Genomic DNA, 24,011 nt, shown 5'->3' on the forward strand with positions numbered 1-24,011 from the left:
CCGGTATCCAGAGGCGATACCTCTCAGACATACTGCAGCGAAGCTTATAGCTCGGGAGTTGTTTGCTGTGTTCTGCCGGGTGGGGTTGCCCAAGGAGATCCTTACGGATCAGGGGACCCCATTCATGTCTAAAGTGACCAAAGAGCTATGCCGGCTACTCCAGATCAAGCAGTTGCGTACGTCTGTGTATCATCCTCAGACGGATGGGTTAGTAGAACGATTCAATAAAACCCTGAAAACCATGCTCAAAAGGGTGATCTCCAAAGACGGGAAAGACTGGGATATGATGCTTCCCTATTTGATGTTTGCCATACGAGAGGTGCCACAGGCATCCACGGGGTTTTCGCCTTTTGAGTTGTTATACGGGCGACATCCCCGGGGATTGTTGGACCTGGCAAAGGAAACATGGGGGGAGCAAGACCCCACCCCCCATAAAAGTGTGATTGAACACATTTTAGGAATGCAGAACCGCATAAGCGCGGTCATGCCAATTGTGAAGGAGCATTTACAGGAGGCTCAGGCCGCGCAAAGCGGCCGCTACAATAGACAAGCCACCGTGCGGACCTTTAAACCCGGGGATCGGGTGTTGGTATTGATCCCCACGGCGGAGAGTAAATTCCTGGCTCAGTGGCAAGGCCCCTACGAGATAAAGGAAAGAGTCGGGGTGGTCAATTATAAGGTATTGCAGCCCGGTAGGCGGAAACCTGAACAAATATACCATGTCAACCTATTAAAACCGTGGCAGGAACGGGAAAGCCTGATGGTTGATGTTCCCCCATCTCCCTCCTCTTCGGGTCGTTCAAACCCGGCTCCAGCAACCTCCGGAGAGGACGAACCGGAAGTAAGGATTGGAGAAGCCCTCACCAAGCAACAGAGGCGAGAGGCCAGACGGCTGGTTCAGCAGAACCCCGATGTCTTCTCCGAGTTGCCGGGTAGGACCAGTCTGATACGGCATGACATTGTCACCGAGCCTCACCTGAAGGTATGCCTGAAGTCATACCGGGTGCCGGAGGCTCGAAGACAAGCCATATCAGAGGAAGTGAAGACAATGCTACGCCTGGGGGTCATCGAAAAATCCCGGAGTGAATGGGCTAGTCCCATTGTCCTAATACCAAAACCCGATGGCTCCTTAAGGTTCTGCAATGACTTTAGGAGATTGAACGAAATATCCAAGTTCGATCTCTACCCCATGCCCCGGGTGGATGAGCTGATTGATAGGCTGGGACAGGCGCGATATTTCACCACGCTCGACCTGACCAAGGGGTACTGGCAGGTGCCACTGACGGAATCCGCCAAGGAGAAAACCGCTTTTGTTACGCCGGAGGGTCTCTTCCACTATGTTGTCTTGCCTTTTGGGTTACATGGCGCTCCGGCCACGTTCCAGAGGTTGATGGACTTGGTGCTGGAACCCCACCAGGCGTATGCATCAGCGTACCTTGATGACATCATTATTTACAGCTCCGAGTGGCAGACCCACTTGGAACAGGTACAAGCGGTGGTGGACGCGCTTCGAACAGCCGGGTTGACAGCCAATCCCAAGAAATGTGCGTTGGGACTCACGGAAGCCCGCTACTTGGGCTACGTGATAGGCCAAGGAGTGATTAAGCCCCAAATTAACAAGGTTGAGGCGATCCAGAAGTGGCCTAGACCCCTGACCACGAAGCAGGTTAGGGCCTTCCTGGGTATCGTGGGGTACTACAGGAGGTTTGTAAAAGATTTTGCGGGACTATCAGCCCCCTTGACGGACCTTCTCAAAGGCAAGAAGTCCGTCATGGTGCGCTGGACTCCGCAGGCCGAGGACTCCTTCCGGGCCCTGAAGGGGGTTCTGTGCGGACAGCCCGTTCTTGTAAACCCTGATTTCCGGAAGGAGTTCATAGTACAGACTGATGCCTCTGAGGTCGGCCTGGGGGCAGTGCTGTCTCAGGTGGTTCAGGGGGAGGAACACCCCGTCACCTTCTTAAGTAGGAAGCTCACCCCTCCCGAGCGGAATTATAGCGTAGTGGAGAAGGAGTGCCTGGCGATCAAGTGGGCCTTGGAGTCCCTACGCTATTACCTGCTGGGACGGCAGTTTCGCTTGGTGACGGATCACTCTCCACTGGTCTGGATGAGGTCCGCCAAGGAACGGAATGCCCGGGTTACCCGGTGGTTCCTTTCTCTGCAGAACTTCCGGTTTACGGTTGAACACCGGGCCGGTAGGTTGCAGGGCAACGCCGATGCCTTGTCCCGCGGCCCGTGTTTGATGGCGGGAGTTCAACCCCGCACGCTTGAACTGAGGGGGGGGTATGTGAGACTGTGACCGGGGTTATCTATGACGGCCGGTATGTCTCGCCCCGGTTGTGCTCACTCCATGATAGAAAGCAACTCCACTCCAGGGTTAATGCTGTTTCCCTACAGGCTGAATGAAGGGTTAAAAGGAAACAGGAACAAGGGCGGGGGTGCCTAGTGTGAGGGAGTGAACACAACTCCCTGAGTTTTCTGCCGGAGAGGCACATGTGTACTGTTGTGGACTTTTGTTTGAGTATTAAACCGTCTGCTGTGAACCTTGGTGCCTGGATCCCGTGTCTTCTGCTGCGCAGCCGACCACGCTACCTCACACCATGTATACCTATGGGTAGGAGGGCCAGTATAGTTATATATAAAGTGAATAAGAAATGTCACTATAATCCCACCTTCGTTATAAAATAACCAGAGGAACTGCAGACAGACTACAGCCCCCTTCTAATGACTGGAGTCCTTCTTGTTGACACATGGGGGCAGGCCATGGTCCTGACATCCCCTTTTTACTCCTTCCTTTTGATCTTCTACTCCTTGACTTATTTCTCCCCACTTGCCTCTAGATAACTCCCAGTTCTTTCACTAGTATTTACTGTTAGGAATCTGCTCCACCTCATTTTCCATGTGCTGTCATCTTACTTATTGCACTCTTTTCTGATGACTTGTTTCTTCCCGCATATTATGACCCTTTTTTCGCTTGCTTGCTCATTGAAACGCTCCATCACTCCAATTCTGTAACTCACCACTGTTCCTATCCCTGAGGAAGCCAAATGTTTGTTGGCGATACGCATGGGATGGTGGGCTCTCTTTCCCCTCCTTCACCTGTATTGTATGGGGCTTCAGGTCATTTGAGACACCACTTGACCTTCGTATGGACTCCTGTGGAGGCTCTCCATGTGGTTAGGTAGCTATGGGTAACTACCACTCCTTGGTGTTGCAGGCACATGGTGATTTTCTAGGCTGGCAGCACACTTAAGTATTCAATGGTTGTATTTACTAAATCTGCAAGCATATTGTTTGCACTTAATGTTAACTTGTGTGTAGTGTTATCCTGCAGTGCAAATACGTTTGACCTGCCTGTATATTAGCCCTTGTGTGTGGGAGGAGGGGGACATTTGTTCTATACAGGAACATGCCCTTGTGTATGTGTTTTTTTTAAATGTTTTTATTATTGCTAATGTCTGTCCTTTTGTATATTAATAATAAATACACTAATTCATCTGGAGATCCCAAATGTGTGCATGCCAGTCTTTTCTCTTTATTATTACTGCCTGGTTTGCTGACACCTGGGATTAGTAGGATACTTAGAAATACCTGGAGGATATTCCGCAACGTGTTCTTCACTTCAGTATTTTGACTTGATAACTTTGATGCGTGACTTGAGATTTCAGATAGTAAATTGTGAAAATGCTCTACAACCTAAAGAAAAGAAATATTGAAAAGTCAATTATCCTCATAAGTGATTATCACCCAAAATTAACTGCCATAACTCCTAACGATATCTATTCTGAAACTGGATTAACAGGAAATCTGTCAGCAAGTTTTTGCTATTCAATCTGAGAGCAGCATAATGTAGAGGCAACGAGCCTGATTCCAGAGATGTGTCTCTTATTAGGCTCTGCACTGTAGTTTCAATACAATCAGTGTTTTATCAACAGGAGATTATCACTACAGGACAAGGTCTCACATGCAGACCAGTCAGGCTAATCTGTGTAGCTGTTTAACCCCACCACTGATTGGCAGCTTGCTAACAAAGTACAGTGCACACAAGGAAGCTGCCAGTCAGTTATGTGGGCAGGGTTATACACAGCTCAGTATTCTAAGCACTGCTACATCCACAGCAAAGAAAACAGGGATTCTATCAAAACTGTACCAAGCAGCCCAGTAGGTGAAACACTGAAGCTCTCTGCCCCTACATTATGCTGCTCACAGATTATATAACAAAAATCTGCTCATGGAAAACCATTGTAAAGGGAACCTAACTTTACAAGTTGTTTATTTAATCAATAATATTGACCCCTTCACGACCTTGGACAGATTTGTACATCCTAGGTCGTGTCCCCCTAATTACCAAGAGCCCCGGTGGCGAGCCCGCGGTAATCTCTGCACATGCCTGCTGATCTGATCAGAAGACATGTGGAGCTAACAGGCATGGGTGGATCAAAGATCTACCAGTACCTGCTAGCCACTTAGATTGCGCTGTCAAAATCAGTACTGGCCACAACGTCCTGAGCACAAAGAAAAATTAGGTTGAATGCAAAAAGCAATACCTCTATCTAACATTAGTACAGAGCTGCAAAGTGGCGACAGTGCCACAACAATGACTGCCACTTTCTTAGAAAATGGAGTATTCGAAGGCCTAGATGACCACAGGCATTTTAGAAAGTTGGGAATAGGTGGGTGGCCTTAACTGTTTCGGATTCTCCACTAGGGGGTCCGCAACTTTAAATATGAGCTATTGTGAAGACCTGGCACCGCCAGGTGGTCACGCAGTAGAGGCCCCGCACAACACCTTTCCTCACAGGGTTACATACAGCCGACCTGAAATCCTAGTCACCCCCCTCAGGGTAGGACAGGCACAACAGAGGGCGGGACCAGGCGGATGGAGAACACCCACCTAGGGGTCTGGAGAGCCCGGGGAGGGAAAAGAGTCAGTCTAAGTCAGAGAGTCAAGTTGAGGAGTTGGAGTGGAGTAGTAGTGGAGGAGTAGCGTGAAGGTGAAGCTCAAGTACTGAGAGCAGAGGCGTCGGGGTTGGAGCCCTGACGTACTAGCTAGGTGGCAGACGGTGGTCCGTGTCTGACAGGAGACGGGAAGACGGCAGCCGGAGATCCGAGGTGGACCAGGGCAGGGTTGGAGCTCGCCGGTACCGACATTGGAGAACTGACCCGGAAACCGTGCACAGAGGGGGTACTTGGACCCTGAAGCCAGGACCGGAACCAACGGCCTAGCTAATTAACCAATTGAGGACAGGATTATAGGTCCTGTCCCAACCAAAGTCCCAAAAGCAGACAACCACCCACAGAGAGGAATAGGGCATCCGCCAGGGCCCGGTAGATCCCACGGGTCAGCGTCAGCGGGCACGGCTCCCAACAGAAGTACCGGGAGCGGACTCCCGTGTTCCACACCGGGAAGTCCACCACATCACAACACAATGCAGAGGAAAGTAACACAGCCCACCAGCCCGGGTGGGAAACCAGAGTACACCCGGCCGCGGCGGCCTGGCCACCAGCACCTTGGTTAACCACTGGACTTGTCTGATTTATTTAACCGTAAGTTGAGACTTCCTGGTCTGACCAGGCGCGCCGGCCCCTGCCATCACCGTCCCCTGCACCGAGTCACCGGGTCCCGGGGCAACCATCCCTACCCACGGAGGGATTAACAACCAGCTGCCATCCCATCGCCCCCGGGTGCCCCACAGCAGCAGCGGTGGTGCCACACTTCACCACACACCGTGGGTGGCGTCAGACTGATTACAGCAAATCCCGTACAAATACGTCCCCTTTTATTTGGAGTGTCCGCGTGACCCCCGGGTCCGGAGAATCCCTCGAGCCACACTGCGGATCCGGATCCGAGCAGTCCGGCTGCTGCTGACGTTGGGTCGGCACACTATATTCCTGGGTCTGTAATCCCTGACGAAGAACGCACAGTCTTTTGAAAAGCATTGGTTTTTGGACCCACTGTGAGCCCGTAGCGCTCACCATTTGACCCTGTGACGTCACAGGCTATCTTACACAGGACTTCTATACAGCTCTGACACCATTGGCCGGGGTGCTCCGGCTTGTATCGCGTTATACCCTGCCACCCGCTCTGCACAACTTACTCTGGGACGAGTTGGAATTTCACTCAAGTTCCACTATGGGCAAAGCGTACTGCCTGCTAGAACCATCTGCAGCCTTCGAACCCTTTGTTTTCTAAGTGACACTCATTGTTTGTGGTACTGTCACTACTGTGCAGCTCTGTACTAATCTTAGAGAGAGGTATTGCGTTTTGCATTGAAATCTAATTTTTTCTTTGTGCTCAGAGCGTTGTGGCCAGTACTGGTCCAGTACAATATGTACCCTTATTGGATGCTCAGAAATCTATTAATTATTAATTTTAACCTCCTCTTTTAGGTGGTCTACACACAGGACCACTTGATCAACAATGTCTCCATCAGCATTGTAGCGCAAGTGTTCAATCTACTTTTGGTTTATTTATTATCTTGGACATTTCTTATTATGCACAGATTTTCTGAGTAGTGGTGAGCTATGCATTGCAGGAGTAGGGGTGCTGGAAGACATGTATGGTTTTTATTTTAAGTATATTTATGCTTTATAATTTTCATTTCCCATTTTAGACAACCCCTTTAAGAAGGAGTCATAATCTCACTTTGTTATGTAGTATCATATTGTTCTTCAATGCTTTGTATTTGGGAGTGTCTTGAAAAATATTTGTTACTAAACTGTTGTTCATGTGAATATCGTGTGAAAAAGATTTTGTGTACTCACTGTAAAATCTTTCTTCTTGGAGCCTTCATTGAGGAACACAAGAGACCATGGGTGTATGCTGCTACAACTACGAGGCTGACACTCCCTCCCTGTAGTATACACCCACCAACTGGCATGGAGATCATCAGTTAGTGAGAAAGCAGTAAGAGAAGCAACAGTTAAGTAGTTAACAGTACAACATAACCACTTAAAGAATTGAAAAACAAGGGCAGGTGCTGTGTCACCCAATGAAGGATTCAAGAAAGAGATTTTATGGTGAGTACCCAAAATATCCTTTTATCACTTTATCGGGGGACACAGGAGACCATGAGATGTCCTAAAGCAGTCCCTAGTAGTGGGCACAGGATAGAACCCTAAAGTCTGATTGCGAGTCACAGCTGTCTGTACGACCCTTCTACTGAGGCTCGCATCCGACGAGGCGTAGATATGAACCCTGTAGAATTTTGTGAATGTATGAATGAAAGATCAGGTAGTAGTTTTGCACAGCTGCAATACCAGGGCCTGGTGGGGAACAGCCAAGGAGGCCCCCACTGCCAGAGTGGAATCAGCCATAACCCTGGCCATGCTCTGTCTCTTATTGAGCAAGCTTCCAAGATCGCAAACCGGATCCAGTGGGCAATGGTGGACCTGGAAGCAGGAAGTCATCTGCGATGACTGGATGGGATAATAAAAAGGCCAGTCTTTTTTAAAAGAGAAGCAGAAGATCCTGCTAGTGCCAAACAGCCAGGAGAATTGCCCTGAGTTCCAAAATGTTGATGGGAAGAGACGATTCCTAGGTATTCCACTGTCTCTGCACTGTAAGGTTCTGGAATACTGCTCCCCAGGAGGAGGATGGCATCCGTTGTTATAATCTTCCAGTGAATCGGTAAGGCTAGTTTCACACTTGCGTTGAACGGTATCCGTTGCATTGCGTTGTGTAACGGATGCAACGGATGTGTTGCATATAGTGGCACAACGGATGCTGCAAAACAACGCAATTTGTTTTGATTTTTTTTTTCTTACAGTTTTACCAGCGGCAGACTATTGTGAACGATCAGCTGATCGCTCCCTGCAGCCGGCCGCCGGGTGATCAGCTGATCGCTCCCAGTAGCCGGCCGCCGGGTGATCAGCTGATCGCTCCCAGTAGCCGGCCGCCGGGTGATCAGCTGATCGCTCCCTGCAGCCGGCCGCCGGGTGATCAGCTGAGCGCTGTCACTTGCCGGCGCCCGGGCATGCCGGCGAGCGGGGCGCTCAGCTGAGCGCTGTCACTTGCCGGCGCCCGGGCATGCCAGCGGGCGGGCGGGGCGCTCAGCTGAGCGCTGTGACTTGCCGGCGGCCGGGCATGCTGGCGGCCGGTCGCTCAGCTGAGCGCTGTCACTTGCCGGCGCCCGGGCATGCCGGCAGCCGGTCGTTCAGCTGAGCGCTGTGACTTGCCGGCGGCCGGGCATGCCGGCGGCCGGGTCGTTCAGCTGAGCGCTGTGACTTGCCGGCGGCCGGGCATGCTGGCGGCCGGGTCGTTCAGCTGAGCGCTGTCGCTTGCCGGCGGCCGGGCATGCTGGCGGCCGGTCGTTCAGCTGAGCGCTGTCGCTTGCCGACTGCCGGGTGCTCAGCTGAACGTTCGGCCACCGCGAGCCAAAATAAAGTTTGATTTAAAAAAAAAAAAAAGCGCATGCGCAGTGAAATCCAGAGGATTTCGCTGCTCAAAATAACGTTACATGCTGCGTTCCTCCCGCTGGGCGGAAGCAACGGAGCGTCGCAAAGCAGAAGCAACGCAGGTCCTTTTGGTACAATCCGTCACCCATACAAGTCTATGGGAAACAGCAGAATCCGTTAACGGATTCCGCTGTTTTCCAAAAGGGCGGATTGTAACGGAAGGAAATAAACGCAAGTGTGAAAGTACCCTAAGAATGATCTTCCATGAAGGACTAAGGGAGAATGCCTCCACCATTACACGGGCTTCTTGATTAGGGAAGGAAATACAACTAGACAGTCCAGAGAGTGAGTGGACTTGTCCAATCATGATAGGAGAAAATACTGAAGAGGGCGAGTGTGGAAATGAGCGCATAGACTGACTCCATTGCTGCCACTATCTTGCCCAGAACACTCATACAGAATAAGAGAGAACATGGAAATGGACATTGAGTTTGAATTCCTCCTAGATTTACAGAGTGCTTTTCTATGGATAGAAAGACTCTTGAGCTTGCGGTGTCGAACAGAATTCCCAGGAAAGTGATGAGTTGGGCTAGGACCAGAGACTATTTTGATTTGTTGACTATCCAGCCAGGACGCGAAAGGAGTATACAGAGTCATCTGCAGACTATCGCAATATTCTGAGAGGGATGAGGTCTTTATCAGAATGTCGTCCATTGAAGGAATGACAAGGATACACCAGGTCTGAAGTATCGCCATCATCGTCACCATTACCGTAGTGGAAACCCTTGGCGCTGTAGACAGGCTAAACAGCAAAGTTGTGAACTGAAAGTAGTAATCCTGAATTGCGAATTGCAGGAATCTCTGGTGAGATGGGAATATGGGGATTTGCAGATCGGATCGGCATCCTGGATGTTTACCTAACAGAGAAACTCCCTGGGCTCCATAAAGGCCATCACAGAGCGGATCGATTCCATCCTGAAGTGGCGGAGACGGACGCACCTGTTCTATAGTTTGAGGTCTAGGATAGACTGACCCTTCTTTGGAAACACAAATAGGTTTGAATAAAACCTCAAAAAGGGGGAAAGGGGATGATGACTCTGGACTTGAGGAGGGACTGGATGGCCCTGAAGAAGCCTGTGATGAGGGAGGAATCCTTTAAGTGATGAGATTTGAAAAAGCATTGGTGAGAGAGTGTGGAAAATTCTATCTTGTAGACAGGAGACAACGTCTCGGACCTAAGTGCGGTCGATTACAGAAAGCGACACTTCCCTGAAAAGGAGAAGACAACCACCCACCATGAGAGGATTCCTAGATGGGGGTGTCCCGTGATGTGGAAGAAAATTTGTTACATCTGGAAAGCCTGTTCTGGTGTCCGCGAGGATGCCAGTAAGGAACTGGTTTTATGGAGGGTCTTGATTTTTCCACAGACGTGTCGGAGACCTGGTATTATTTCTGATAGAAAATTGGCGAAAGAAGTGGAAAGGGAAAGATCGTTTCCTTGGATGGGGCGTCTTCATCTTCGATGTGGAAGGGAGGTACTCTAAAGCGGGCTTTACACGCTGTAACATCGCTAGCCGATGCTAGCGATGGCGAGCGTGATAGCACCTGCCCCAATCGTTATGCCGATATTTGGTGATCGCTGCCACAGCGAACATTATCGCTACGGCAGCGTCACACGCACTTACCTGGTTGGCGGCGTCGCTGTGACTGCCGAACAATCCCTCCCTCAAGGGGGAGGGACATTCGGCATCACAGCGACGTCACCGCGACGTCACTAAGCGGCCGGCCAATCAAAGCGGAGGGGCGGAGATGAGCGGGACGAACATCCCGCCCACCTCCTTCTTTCCTCATTGCTGGCGTGTGGCAGGTAAGGAGAGGTTCCTCGTTCCTGCGGCGTCACAAGTAGCGATGTGTGCTGCCGCAGGGACGAGGATCAACTTCGCCCACGCGACAGCAGCAATATTTGAGAATGGACCCCCATGTCAACGAGGAGCGATTTTGGATGATTTTGCAACGATCCAAAATCGCTCCTAGGAGTCACACACAATGAGATCGCTACAGCGGCCGGATGTGCGTCACAAAATCTGTGACCCCAATGAGATCGCTGTAGCGATTTCGTAGCGTGTAAAGCCTGCTTTACTCCTGGTGGCAACAGAGATCAATTTATCTAGTTTTTCTCCGAAGGGTCTGGAGCCCTGGAAGGGGAAACTGATTAGGGACTTTTTGGATGCAGAGTCTGCAATGATGCCTTCTGCAAGGGCTGAGCGAGCGGCAGCATCAAGAGAAGCTGTAATAAGGTATTTACTAGTCTGATCTGCGAGATTCGCCAGCTCAGAGGTGGGGGCACATGAAAGGTTGCCCTGAAGTAGCTTAGCCCAGGCGGAAACTGCCCTGGAGACCTAAGGGGAAGCAAAGGCCGGGCAGAAAGTCGATCCGGAGGCCTTGAAAACAGACTTGGCCAGAGATTATGTTTCTGTCTGATGGGTCCTTGAGTGAGGCCCCATCAGAGAGAGGAAGAGTAGTGCTGGAGAGCTGGAACACCAGGGGATCCACTCAAGGGGATTCTGACCACCTACGGAGAAGATCCACCACAAAGGGGTACAGGACCTTCGTGAGCTTAATCCTTTGTAATCTTTTTTCCGGATGTACCCACTTTGTGAAAATTTTGTTGAATTCTTTCTGGTTGCTGAAAACCCAGGAAGGTCTTTTCACTTCTTGAATGGAACGGACTGGCAGGATTGAGTTGGTTCCTCATCCTTTACATTGAGAGTCTGTTTAATGGTTATAATTAGACTATACATCATGTCACTTAGCTTAGAAATTTGTTCGGAATCCAAATCGGGGTCAGAATCTGAACAGTGATCCGAATTGTAAACCGCCAGAATGTCCGAAGAAGGGAAGAGGGAGAATGCAATCCTGGAGGACATGAAAGATACAGTGCCTTGCAAAATTATTCAGCCCCCTTGAATTTTTCAACCTTTTTCCATATTTCAGGCTTGAAACATAAAGATAAAAATTTAAAATTTTATGGTGAAGAATCAACAAGTGGGACACAATTTTGAAGGTGAACGATATTTAATGCTTATTTTAATTTGGTGTTATAAATAAAAAAAACTGAAAAGTGGGGCGTGCGATATTATTCGGCTCCTTTAAGTTAATACTTTGTAGCACCACCTTTTGCTGCGATTACAGCTGCAAGTCGCTTGGGGTATGTGTGTATCAGTTTTGCACATCGAGAGACTGAAATTCTTGCCTATTCTTCCTTTGCAAACAGCTGGAGCTGAGTGAGGTTGGATGGAGAGTTTGTGAACAGCAGTTTTCACCTCTTTCCACAGATTCTCGATTGGATTCAGGTCTGGACTTTGACTTGGCCATTCTAACACCTGGATACGTTTATATGTGAACCATTCCATTGCAGATTTTGCTTTATATTTGGGATCATTGTCTTGTTGAAAGACAAATCTCCGTCCCAGTCTCAGGTCTTTTGCAGACTCCAACAGGTTTTCTTCAAGAATGGTCCTGTATTTGGCTCTATCTATCTTCCCATCAATTTTAACCATCTTCCCTGTCCCCGCTGAAGCAAAGCAGGCCCAAACCATGATGCTGCCACCACCATGTTTGACAGTGGGGATGGTGTGTTCAGGGTGATGAGCTGTGTTGCTTTTACGTCAAACATATCGTTTGGTATTGTGCCCAAAAAATTAGATTTTGGTTTCATCTGACCAGAGCACCTTCTTCCACATGTTTGGTGTGTCTCCCAGGTGGCTTGTGGCAAACTTTAAACAGTTTTTATGGATATCTTTGAGAAATGGCTTTCTTCTTGCCACTCTTCCATAAATGCAAGATTTGTGCAGTGTACGACTGATTGTTGTCTTATTGACAGACTCTCCCACCTCAGCTGTAGATCTCTGCAGTTCATCCAGAGTGATCATGGGCCTCTTGGCTGCATCTCTGATCAGTGTTCTCCTTGTTTGACATGACATTTTTGAGGGACGGCCGGGTCTTGGTAGATTTGCAGTGGTATGATACTCCTTCCATTTCAATATGATCGCTTACACAGTGCTCTTTAGGATGTTTGAAGCTTTGGAAATCTTTTTGTAACCAAATCCGGCTTTAAACTTCTCCACTACAGTATCACGGACCTGCCTGTTGTGTTCCTTCGTCTTCATGATGCTCTCTGTGCTTTAAACAGAACACAGACTATCACAGAGCAGGTGCATTTATACGGAGACTTCATGACACACAGGTGGATTATATTTATCATCAGTCATTTAGGACAACATTGAATCATTCAGAGATCCTCAATGAACTTCTGGGTGAGTTTTAAACACTGTAAGTAAAGGGGCTGAATAATATTGCACGCCCCACTTTTCAGTTTTTTTATTTCTTACAAAAATTTAAAATAAGCAATAAATATCGTTCAACTTCACAATTGTGTCCAACTTGTTGATTCTTCACCATAAAATTGAAAATTTGTATCTTTATGTTTGAAGCTTGAAATGCTGGAAAAAGTTTAAAAATTCAAGGGGGTCGAATACTTTTGCAAGGCACTGTATTTGGAGAACGAATTGGTGTGCACTCGCTTCTTGGACCTCCTGTGTGATCTGCCATGTCGGAGTAGAGGAAATGGAGGGTCCATCTCGCCCTGGGAAGTGAGAGAGGCTCCGGAGGCGGTAATAGGCAGTTGTTCCATAACTGAAACCAGGGTCTGAGATATCTTGATTAAGTTGTCCACGGATTGTAATAGAACCATGGCCCATTTGAGAGGGTTTGGGGTGCATCCTCACTGCGACCAGTGGGGGACTCCTGTGGTGGCATAATGGACAAGCTAGAGGGCTGACAGAGTGAAGCGTGGACATACCAATATAAGGCCAAGGGAGTGAGGGAGCGTAGCACCTTAGGGAAGACCTCAGGAAATTATCTTTTGCTCTTTTGTTGTTGTTGTTTGGCGCCCTCCACGTCCCAGGACAGAGGGGATTGTTCCTGTCCAGAAGGCCCCGCCATGGATCCGTCCTGGAGGGACCTTGAGGAAGACAAGTCATCAGGCATCCCAGACGTTGACGGTCGGGAAACTGACAGGTACCATCTTCGTATTACGTAACGTGCACGTCAGACTCAGGGGTGCTAGCGTGCAGAGAAAGAGAGGCAAGGACCCTCCCCCCTATCCCTTTGTGTGGATGCCCAAAACACTCTTTAGGGGTGTTTTGGGCATCCCCACAGAAGAATAGGGGGAGAGGTACCTGCCAGACAGACAACAGTTGTAACGCAACCCCACACTGTGCTCCCGGTCTCTAGGTGGGAGACCAGGGTGACCAATTACTCTCTGTCGCCAGTAGTAGTTGTATCTGAAAGACAAAGGGAAATCATTAATAACACACAACAAAACAAACCGAAGGTAGAGACGGAGCTGAATGCAGCCCCGTGTCTGCCTCCTACGGACACTAAGACACTAAGCTTAAACTGATGATCTCCGTGCCAGTCGGTGGGTGTATACTACCGGGAAAGAGCTAACCTTTTTTGGATAGTGTCAGCCTCCTAGTGGTAGTAGCATACACCCATGGTTTCCTTTGTCTCCACCAATGAAGCGACAAAGAAAAACAGGACTTTCTGGCTAAGTATCCCCTTCTATTAACAGACAAACTGAACAAACGCAAGGTAGACCAAGAGAACAGGTATTTGTTTTACATGTAATTTGGTAAAAGCAGTCTTCTGCTTTATTACCTGTGGTAGAAGTTTTAAAAATACATCTTGTTCCAACTCCAAAACACGGATATGGGGCATAAACATTCCTGTAACTATTTTAAACAATCCTAATGGGAGGAAAAACAAAATTACAATATGGAAATAAAATATATCATTGTAATATTAGAAACTTTCAAGTCACTTACGGATTTTTTCATTCCAGTTATCTGAACATTGAAATCTGGAGTGTGAATCATTAAGGAATTAAAGATACATGAACTGAATATATCTGGTCACCAGCACACCCACGTCTGGGCACCAGGACACCCACGTCTGGGCACCAGGACACCCACGTCTGGGAACGAGCACACCCACGTCTGGGCACCAGCACACCCACGTCTAGTCATTAGCACACCCACGTCTAGTCATTAGCACACCCACGTCTAGTCATTAGCACACCCACGTCTAGTCATTAGCACATCCATCTCTAGTCAATAGTACACCCACATCTAGTCATCAGTACATCATCTAGTGATTAGCACAACCAATGTCAAGTCTTAGCATACTCACGTCTAGTCATCAGTACACCCATGTAGAAAGAGCGACAGCCAGCATAAACCAAGGCACAAATACCAGTGTAGCCCAAACATAAACCTAATCTTATTATTGTCTTATTTTTTGCTAACATTACAGCTACACTGAGTCAAAAAACCTCTGAAAATATTTTTTAAAGCAAGAGAAACAATTTTGTAGACTGAGATTCTATTACGGTACAAAATATCCAAGTTTACCACCAGAGACAACAGACATCTGGCCTGAACATCTAAATGGGGTTGTCCACTTTTGGTGCAGCCTTCATTACAGACTGAACAGCATTCCTGTTATCCCACTCACAAGTGATGGAGGGACACGAGACCAGTCTTGCCCATCAGCCGCCTCCGATTAAAAGCCTTCCCATGTGCAGTGTTTTGTAAGAGGAGGCCAATACCGGTCTGGATAGACGCTTCTCCACCAGAAGCCATTGTGAGAAGAGAGCGGTGTAGTCTTGAGGAATCATGTCCCTAACACACGTGTTACATAATGAAGAAAGTATGTAACCACTTTAAGTCAGCCATAGAGAATAGTGTTGAGTTGACTGAAAAGTAGATGATTAATTGTCTGTCGGATTGTTAGTACAAATGATCCAATTACACAGCACAACAAATAAACACTTTTTGTCTGCTACTTGGCAAAAACCATGTGCGCTATACTAAATCGAATGCGCTGAATCCAAATCTGAAGTTAGTTTTTTTGTAGCACGTCAGGATATTAAGTTATTCCAATTTTTGTGAAAATTAACATAAGCAATTAATAAAGTTACAGAATCGTTATGTCCCACAGTTTCACAACATGTATTATCATTTTTATTGAAAAAGAAGTATAGGTAAATAAACCAAAAAACTTAAAAATCACTTATAGTAGCTTAAGAAATCGCCTTGAACTCAGCAGAGTACTTTTAAAAGTGCTTCAGGCACTTGCTTTTGCGCTTGTGAGTGGTCCTAGTGGCCCGTTGCAAAAACCAGCAGTAATCGCCCATCATGTTGGGGTTAAAGCGACCTGGGTATCTTTTTTCCATAGTAGAAATGTCCTGGTGGAATCTCTCACCATGTTCGTCACTGACATTACCCATATTTGGAGGAAAGAAGTCAAGATGTGAATGTAGGAAATGCATTTTCAATGACATTCGGGCACCATGCATTTCGTATGCTTGAAGCATATTGTCTATTAGTTCAGCATAGTTTTCTGCTCTTTCGTTTCCAAGGAAGTTTTGAACTACTACTATAAATGCATCCCATGCAGTTAGTTCAAGTGGGGTGAGTTCTTTCTTGAAGATTTCATCATGGATTAGTTGGTGGATTTCACCAATAAAGATTCCTGCTTTGAGTTTGGCCTCAGTTTTCAATGCACTAAACTTTTCCTTCAGATACTTAAATCCATTCCCTTGACGATCCATTGCTACTACAAAATTTTTCATTAGTCCTAGTTTAATGTGAAGAGGTGGAAGATAAACTTTAAGTGGATCGACAAGTGATTCGTGTTGAACATTGTGCTTACCAATCTTATGTTCATCTCTATTGGGCCACCGTTTAATTTTATAATGGTTGTTGTCATCTCGACTGTTCCATAGGCACAGAAAGCACATATGCTTAGTGTAACCTAACTGCAAACCAAGGACTAGTGCAACAACTTTGAGGTCAGCACAAATGTTCCATTGATGTTCTGAATATTTAATCAATTTCAGAATGATCTGCATAGAAGCATAGGTCTCTTTCATTCCAACCGCATGTGCAATGCCTTCAACAATGCCTGAATAGGCGTATGGCCTTTTCTAAGTATAACTCAAAATCTGGACGTGCTGTGCAAATTCTGAGTTCATATTTGGAATCAGCATGTTCAAATTAGTAAAGAACACATGTTTTACCCTCAGTAGCAAAATCATTGTTGTGCTGTGTTATCAAACACTTTTGGTATTAAAAAAATGCTATACAATGCACTTATATAAAGTAGCCAGCCCAGTATACGAGGCCGCTACTATTGGAGAAGTTGGGACGTATGCACGTCTCTATTGGTGTGCTACGTTAAGCACATGCTTGGCCATTTTCAAAACTCCTCTCCATTTCGGACAGAGTGCGTCAGGGCCTCATTCTGAAGTCAGATGCTGAACCAGCTGATGATATGCACTAAATGAACAACCTCTCTAAGAAAAACTCTGTTAGGCCGGGGCCACACGGGGGCTACTGCGATCCTCGAATGACACTCAGCTCACGCTGGCAGCACAGCAGGAGCTGAGTGTCATTGCGACCTACATCCGATCATGCGATCGGACCACAGCTGCGGGGGGAAGGCCGGCACTGAGGAGGGGCGGGCCAGCCAGCACCGAGGAGCGGCGGGCCAGCGCTGAGGAGGAGAGGGATGGATTTATCTCCCTCTCTTCTCTGTTGCTGGCTATTGCCATTTTCGCTCTGCACTCGCAGTATACCGGTGTACTGCGAGTGCAGTGCAATTTTTTTTTTTTCTTTTTCTTTTTCTTTCTCTTGCCTCACAGACTTGAATGGGTGCAAGAGAAACAAGCATGCTGCAAATGTTTTCTCGGTCCGATTAGGGATGAGAAAATCGCTCATGGGTGCTGCATAGGTTTATATTGATTCAAGTGGAATGCAATGTTTTATCGCATTCCACACGCTCCGATTTTCATGCCGTGTCTTAGGCCTTAGGGTATGTGCGCATTCTGCAATCTGTCAAGTGCAGAAAAAAATGCACCCTGTGGCAGACTGGACAACTGTAAACACAGCGTTTGACAAACATGCATCCAAAATGTATGCATTTTGAATGCATTTTTGACAGTGCGGTCCCACTTGGCTCTGCTACATCACGATCAGAATGAACTCAGATGAACTTCACCCGAGTTCACTGTCATCGTGTGGCTCTGTCTGTGTGCCGCGGCCTGATTTGCGGTCATCTATGAAGGCCTCACCGGTGACCGCAAATCCCCTGAGTGACTGAAGTGAGCCGCGTGATTAGTGGTGTCGTGACTCAGCTTACCCGCTGCCACAGCTGAAGTCCTCCACCTGAGAGCTGTGACTGTGGGTAAATCGAGTGATGTCACCGCTCATCGCGCGGCTCACTTCAGTTGCTGCGTGGAGCTCACAGGAGCTTCATGTAGGAGCTGAAAGCGTCGTGGGACCCCGTGTGGATTGTGTCGGACCTAGAGTGGTGTTTGTGGATTAATAAAGTGGTAAAAGAGGGAGGGTTTATTTGTCTTTTATTCCAAATAAAGGATTTTTTCAGGTGTATGTGTTTATTTTCTTTAACTTCCGGTTAATCATGGGGGGGGGGGAGGTCTCATAGACACCTGCCATGATTAACCTAAGACTTAAGCGGGCTTTATACACTACGATATCGTTAATGATTTATCGTCGGGGTCACATTGTTTGTGACGCACATCCGGCGACATTAATGATATCGAAGTGTGTACCGAAAACGATCGCAGAAGCGGCCAAAATCGTTTGCCGTGGAGAGGTCGTCCTGAAACAAAAAATCGTTCTCTTCTAATTAGCAATGTTGTTCCTCGTTCCTGCAGCAGCACACATCGCTGTGTGTCACACAGCAGGAGCGAGGAACATCTCCTTACCTGCCTCCACCGCCAATGCGGAAGGAAGTAGGTGGGTGGGATGTTTACGTCCCGCTCATCTCCACCCCTCCGCTTCTATTGGACAGCTGCCGTGTGACGTCGCTGTGACGCCGCACGACCAGCCCCCTTAGAAAGGAGGCGGTTCGCCGGCCAGAGCGACGTCGCAGGGCAGGTAAGTCCGTGTGACGGGTGTGAGGTTGTGCGCGACGGCCAGCGATTTGCCCGTGTCGCACAACCGACGGGGGCGGGTACGATCGCTAGCGATCTCGCTAGCGAGATCGCAGCGTGTAAAGCCTGCTTTAGTTGCAGCTATGGGCTGCCATTAACTCCTTATTACCCCGACTGCTACCGCACCAGGGCAATTCGGGATGAGCTGGGTAGAGTCCCGGGACTGTCGCATCTAATTGATGCGGCAATTCAGGGCGGCTGCTGGCCGATATGTTTAAGCTGGGGGGCTCCCCATAACATGGGGCTCCCCATCCTGAGAAAACCAGCCTTCAGCCATGTGGCTTTATCCTTAGCTGGGTATCAAAATTGGGGAGGAACGCTCGCTGTTTTATTAATTATTTAAATATTTAACTTAATGCAAAATATAGACCCGCCCACCGGTGGCTGTGATTGGTTGCAGTGAGACAGCTGTCACGTAGCGTGGGGCCTTGTCTGACTGCAACCAATCATAGGCGCCGGTGGGCGGGGAAAGCAGTGAATACGAGATGGAATAATGAGCGGCCAGCATTTTCAAAGCAGGAGAAGCCGCGGGAGCAGTATGCAGTACTGCGCCGGTGATCGGTGAGTATGAAGGAGTAAGGCCGATTTCACACATCCAGCTTTTCGCCGGTTTGCCGGATCCGGCGCTCTCCCATACAGTAACTACAGTACAGTGACAGCGCAACAAGCGCCGGTCACATGCTGTCATGTGACCAGCGCATGTGACCCGGAAGTTACAGCGCTGTCACTGTACTGTATTGTCTGTACGGGAGAGCGCCGGATCCGGCAAACCGGCGAAAAGCCGGATGTGTGAAACCGGCCGGAGAGAGAGAGAGAGAGAGAGAGACACCGAAAGTCCTGCATTTTGTTTGTCAAAAAAGCATGCAGAACGCAACAAAAATGCAGCTAAACATTTTGGTTGCGTTTTGACTCACCTCATTGATTTCAATGGGTGGAAAATGCAACCAAAACGCACAAAAGACGTGACATGCTGCTTTTTTAAACGCATCGATTTTGTCAAATATTTGGCATCCAAAACGCTGCTTTTACAAAAGCAACGTGTGCATTGAATTTGCTGACTTCTCATAGACTTTGCAGGGGAAGCAGAACGCATGCATTTTGACAATGACACAGTGCAGTTTTAAACGCAGCCAAAAAGCAGGAAAAAACGCAATGTGCGCACATAGCCCTATGCTTCCATGCATTTGATGGTGGGTCTTCCATCTGTGCATACTGTATGGGACAAATATGGCAACAAGCTCCATCTGTCTTGACAGTAGGGTTACAGCTAATCTTAATTTTACCAAAATTAATGTATGCATTGGAAACCAAGAGCGGAGTATTTAGTGAGATTGTTGCCTCTGTGTAAGCCAAATCCAGAGGTGGAACAGAGGAATAGTAGAATAGAAACCTGGGCACCACTTCTACAAATACTGAGGGAAAGACACCAAATGCTCAACATGTACATGGCCTTACAAATACTGAGGTGAAAACTCACCAAATACGCAATGTGCGCACGTGGCCTGAGAGATTGTGTCAAGGGAAAATTACCTATTGTTTAACCCCTTAATAGCGATCATTTCCTTCATCTAACAATATGATAAATATTTTCCCTATTTTTTAGTGCAGGACTTTTTAAGTATTAACATTTTATTATCCATTAACAATCTTTTGTGACCACCCAGGGCACATCTTATATGTCCATTGATCTTCTATAACAATTTATGGGACATATTATGTAACTGATACATTTTTATTTTACCTACTTTTTACACTGTAACTGGAGCATCGACAGAAAACATCTCCCTGCCATGGCTTCAAGGCTACCTGCTACCTTGGAAAATGCTATTAACTTGCATATATACAATTGTTCTTACTGAAAGTGCAACTACAGGAAGAAAATTAACTTATTTCCCCCAAGAGCCATCAGCTTTAAGGCGCAGAGGCCGTGCAGGGAGGCACGCAGGCCGTGCAGGGAGGCGCGCAGGCGCGGAGGCCGTGCAGGGAGGCACGCAGGCCGTGCAGGGAGGCGCGCAGGCGCGGAGGCCGTGCAGGAAGGCGCGCAGGCGCGGAGGCTGTGCAGGGAGGCTCGCAGGCCATGCATGGACCATTCAAGCCATGCAGAGAGCAATTACGGTAATCGTTCACTATACTGCACGCACACCCCGTTCAGAACAGAAGCACCAAAGAGTTGGCTGGCAATCAAAGTGCTGGGTGTGCTTACAGAATAGTGAGCAATAACTGTAACTGCTCCATACTAATCCCCATGACTTAAAGCAGCCGGCTCCCAAGAGAAACTAAGTTCATGTCCTCGGAGAAGCAGTACTTTCAGCAAGAAGGACAAGCAGCAGTGTAACACTATTTACCTGCAGATTAACCCTATATCTTCAGTTAGTGTTTTCTAAGGAGAAAAGTTCCCTTTACTTGGGTTGTATAATGAAAACAAGTTATTACTGATCCACAGGCTAGTGAATACTATAACTTGTTAAGGGCTCATTCACTTGACCGTTCAGTCTGTCCTGGTCAGTTCCTGTTTTTTTGCGGACCTACAGGGCCATCTTTTCAATGTTTTTGTGTAGGATCGGATGGCACATGGAAGAACTTCCGTATGCATCCGATCCTACAAAAAACACATCAGATGCCGTATGTCCGTTCCGTTATTATGGAACATGTCCTATTCTGTTCCGTAATAACGGACCGTGACTCAATACAAGTCAATGGGCCCGCAAAATCCCTGGAAACCGCACGGAAGCACTTCCGTGTGACCTCCGTCGGGTGCCTGTGCAGTCTGTGTCCCGCTCCAGCCCCGCGGCTGCCCACACAGCAGTGTGTCAGTGTCTGCCCACACTGCAGTATCAGCAGCTTCTCACACTGCAGTGCGGGCAGCCGCGGGGATGATGAGCGCTGCTGTCAGGAGGTTGGATGAGATCATTACCTGCTGTGACTATCTCCTGCTCTCCTGACGGCAGTGCTGTCACTGCCTTCTATGCCCACCGCGGACTCACGTCATGTCTCGCGGGCTGCCCGAGACTGTCACTAGCGGTGATGTCACAGGCTCCCGCGATACTGCTGAGAACGCAGCGGACTTAGAAGGCAGTGACAGCGCTGAAGTCAGGAGTGCAGGAGATCGTCATAGCAGGTAATGATCTCATCCAACCTCCTGACAGCAGCACTCGTCATCCCCTGCAGTGACCTGGGCTGACCTCATGATGTTAGCTCAGGTCACTGCACTACTCTCCCAGCCAATGGGGAATGGGGACTATTCTATGGATCGTCCTGGGATCCCCTTATTGGATTACGCCGGACCCGGATTTAATTGATCTTTTCAATAAATTGGTGAAAGAGGGAATGTTTTGGGGAGTGTTTTTTTCAAATAAAACTTTTTTGTTGTCTATTTTTTTTTTTATTACTGACTGGGTTGTGATGTCTGGTATCTGATAGACGCCGTGACATCACTAACCCCAGGGCTTGATACCAGGTGACATTACACATCTAGCATCAACCTTATATATTACCCCATTTGCCACCGCACCAGGGCAACGGGATGAGTTGGGGCAAAGCACCAGGATTGGCACATCTAATGGATGCGCCACTTCTGGGGCGGCTGTGGCCTGCTATTTTTAGGCTGGGAAGTGTCCAATAACGGTGGACCTCCCTAGTCTGAGAATACCAGACAACAGCTGTCCGCTTTACCTTGGCTGGTGATCCAATTTGGGGGGGACCCCACGTTTTCTGTTTTAAATTATTTATTTAATGTAAAATAACGGCGTGGGGTGCCCTCTGTTTTTGATTACCAGCCAAGGTGAAGCTGCCAGCTGTGGTCTGAAGGCTGCAGCCATCTGCTTTACCCTAGCTGGCTACAAAATATAGAGGGGACACCACGTCGTTTATTTATTTTTATTTTTTGGTTTTTTTTGGCTAAGTACAAGGCTAAACACCCTTTAGTGCCACATGAAAGTCACTAAAGGTTGCCAGCTTAGAATATGCAGGGGGGTAGGACATTATATGTCTTTCTCATCTATTATCTATCTATCCCTCTATTCATTCATTCATTCATTCATTCATTCTTCAATCCCTCTATCTATCCATCTCTATATCTACCCATCTATTTATCTTTGTAGCTGCTTCCGTTTTTTTGCGGTCCGCAAAAAAACTGGAAAGCACACAGATGACACACTGACCGTATACGGAACGGAAAGGATGTCATACAGATGCCACACTGATGCATCCGTGAAAAAAACAGACCGATTTTTGTGGACTGCAAAAACGGAACGGTCATGTGAATGTAGCCTAAAGCACCACTCCAGCGCTTGTTTCTTTTCTCAGAGCTAGAGTAGCACTTTTAAACCTAAGGTCCCTGCCCCTGGTCACCCTCACCCTCTGGCATTTTCACCTTATTTTGGCATTGCTTCGGTTCCGCGGTGCAATCTTGTAACAGCAACATCTGACTGTCTGGTTACATCACAAACTCCCAGTACAGTTCAGAGAGCCAGAATGAGGCCAGAGCGAGGCTCTTATAGAGATGTATTTGGCTGTGACCTCCGACATGCTCCATGAAACACTGGAGCTGCTGTCAGGTCACAAACTCCAGAAGACCAATGGGAGCAACGGTGATAACAGATGAAGATGCCGGAGGGTGAGTATAAGACCAGGGGCAGGGGACTTAGATTAAAAGCATCTTTCTTCTGGTGAAATTTAAAGAAAACCCCACTGAAGTGGAGCTTTAATCAATGGGTTTCCAACACCTGGGACTTACCCCGATTGGCAGAGCAGGAAGCCTTAACCCTTATTGAAGTGTGTTCACAGGAGTTTAGGGAATTTTTTGCAGCACAATCTATCCAAATCCTCCATAAAAACCTGGGAGTTTCAGCTTCTAAAGGTCATGAAAATAAAAACCCTCAGTGGGAACACATCCTTAGTATGGAGAGACAGTGCACATGCTGGACTGCAGCCTCATTCATTCCTTATGGGGCTGCTGTGCAGTATGCTTGCCTTTTGCCTATAGTCCTATAGGTAATGAATGGAGAGGCAGTCAGATATCCGCCCTGCTGCTATACTTTGTAACAAGGATAAAAGTGCTCTGTAGCGGATAAAAACTCTATTCTGCACTTGGACCCCACCGATTAGCACATTATCTCCTATCTTGTGGACAGGTAGTAATTTGTTTTAACTGGACAATCCCTTTAAGTCACAGGCGTCGTTTCTTGGTATTCAAACGTCGACTGCTTTAATCACAGGGTCAGCACTGTCTTTAAATATGCCCACCTGCCAAGCCAGCTGCCTCTAGAATAGCACACACAGCAATTTGCTGAATGACATCATGCCTGGTGCTACCTACACTACCCCAAAAAGGATCTGCAAGCAAAAGGGCAGGATGAGCCACATGGAAAGAGGCAAGTCCTGCATGGCTGACTATGGCGCCACCATACTGTAAATATGGGGGCTAAAGGGCCATCATACTGTATATATGCGGGTTACAGGACCATTACTGTATATATGTAGGTCTATAGGTCCATCATACTGTACATACGGGGCTACAGGGCCATCATATTGTATA

The 24,011-nt window shown here is 47.8% G+C and overlaps 1 protein-coding gene across 3 annotated transcripts in view; it reads right to left on the reverse strand.

Moving 5' to 3' along the window:
* FIRRM (FIGNL1 interacting regulator of recombination and mitosis) overlaps positions 1–24,011 on the reverse strand; it is a 229,243-nt gene that overhangs the window by 194,029 nt on the left and 11,203 nt on the right. The window contains exons 2-4 of one of the 3 annotated variants that reach the window (XM_075335975.1): positions 14,283–14,322; positions 14,116–14,204; positions 3,589–3,693 (exon numbers count right to left, since the gene is read on the reverse strand). In XM_075335975.1, coding sequence (XP_075192090.1) covers positions 3,589–3,693; positions 14,116–14,204; positions 14,283–14,322 — 234 coding nt within the window. The remainder of the gene's footprint in view (positions 1–3,588; positions 3,694–14,115; positions 14,205–14,282; positions 14,323–24,011) is intronic. The other 2 variants (XM_075335974.1, XM_075335976.1) reach the window with 2 other exon arrangements.

The sequence above is a fragment of the Anomaloglossus baeobatrachus genome, chromosome 2, assembly GCF_048569485.1.
Source record: "Anomaloglossus baeobatrachus isolate aAnoBae1 chromosome 2, aAnoBae1.hap1, whole genome shotgun sequence".
Taxonomy (NCBI): Eukaryota; Metazoa; Chordata; class Amphibia; order Anura; family Aromobatidae; genus Anomaloglossus; species Anomaloglossus baeobatrachus.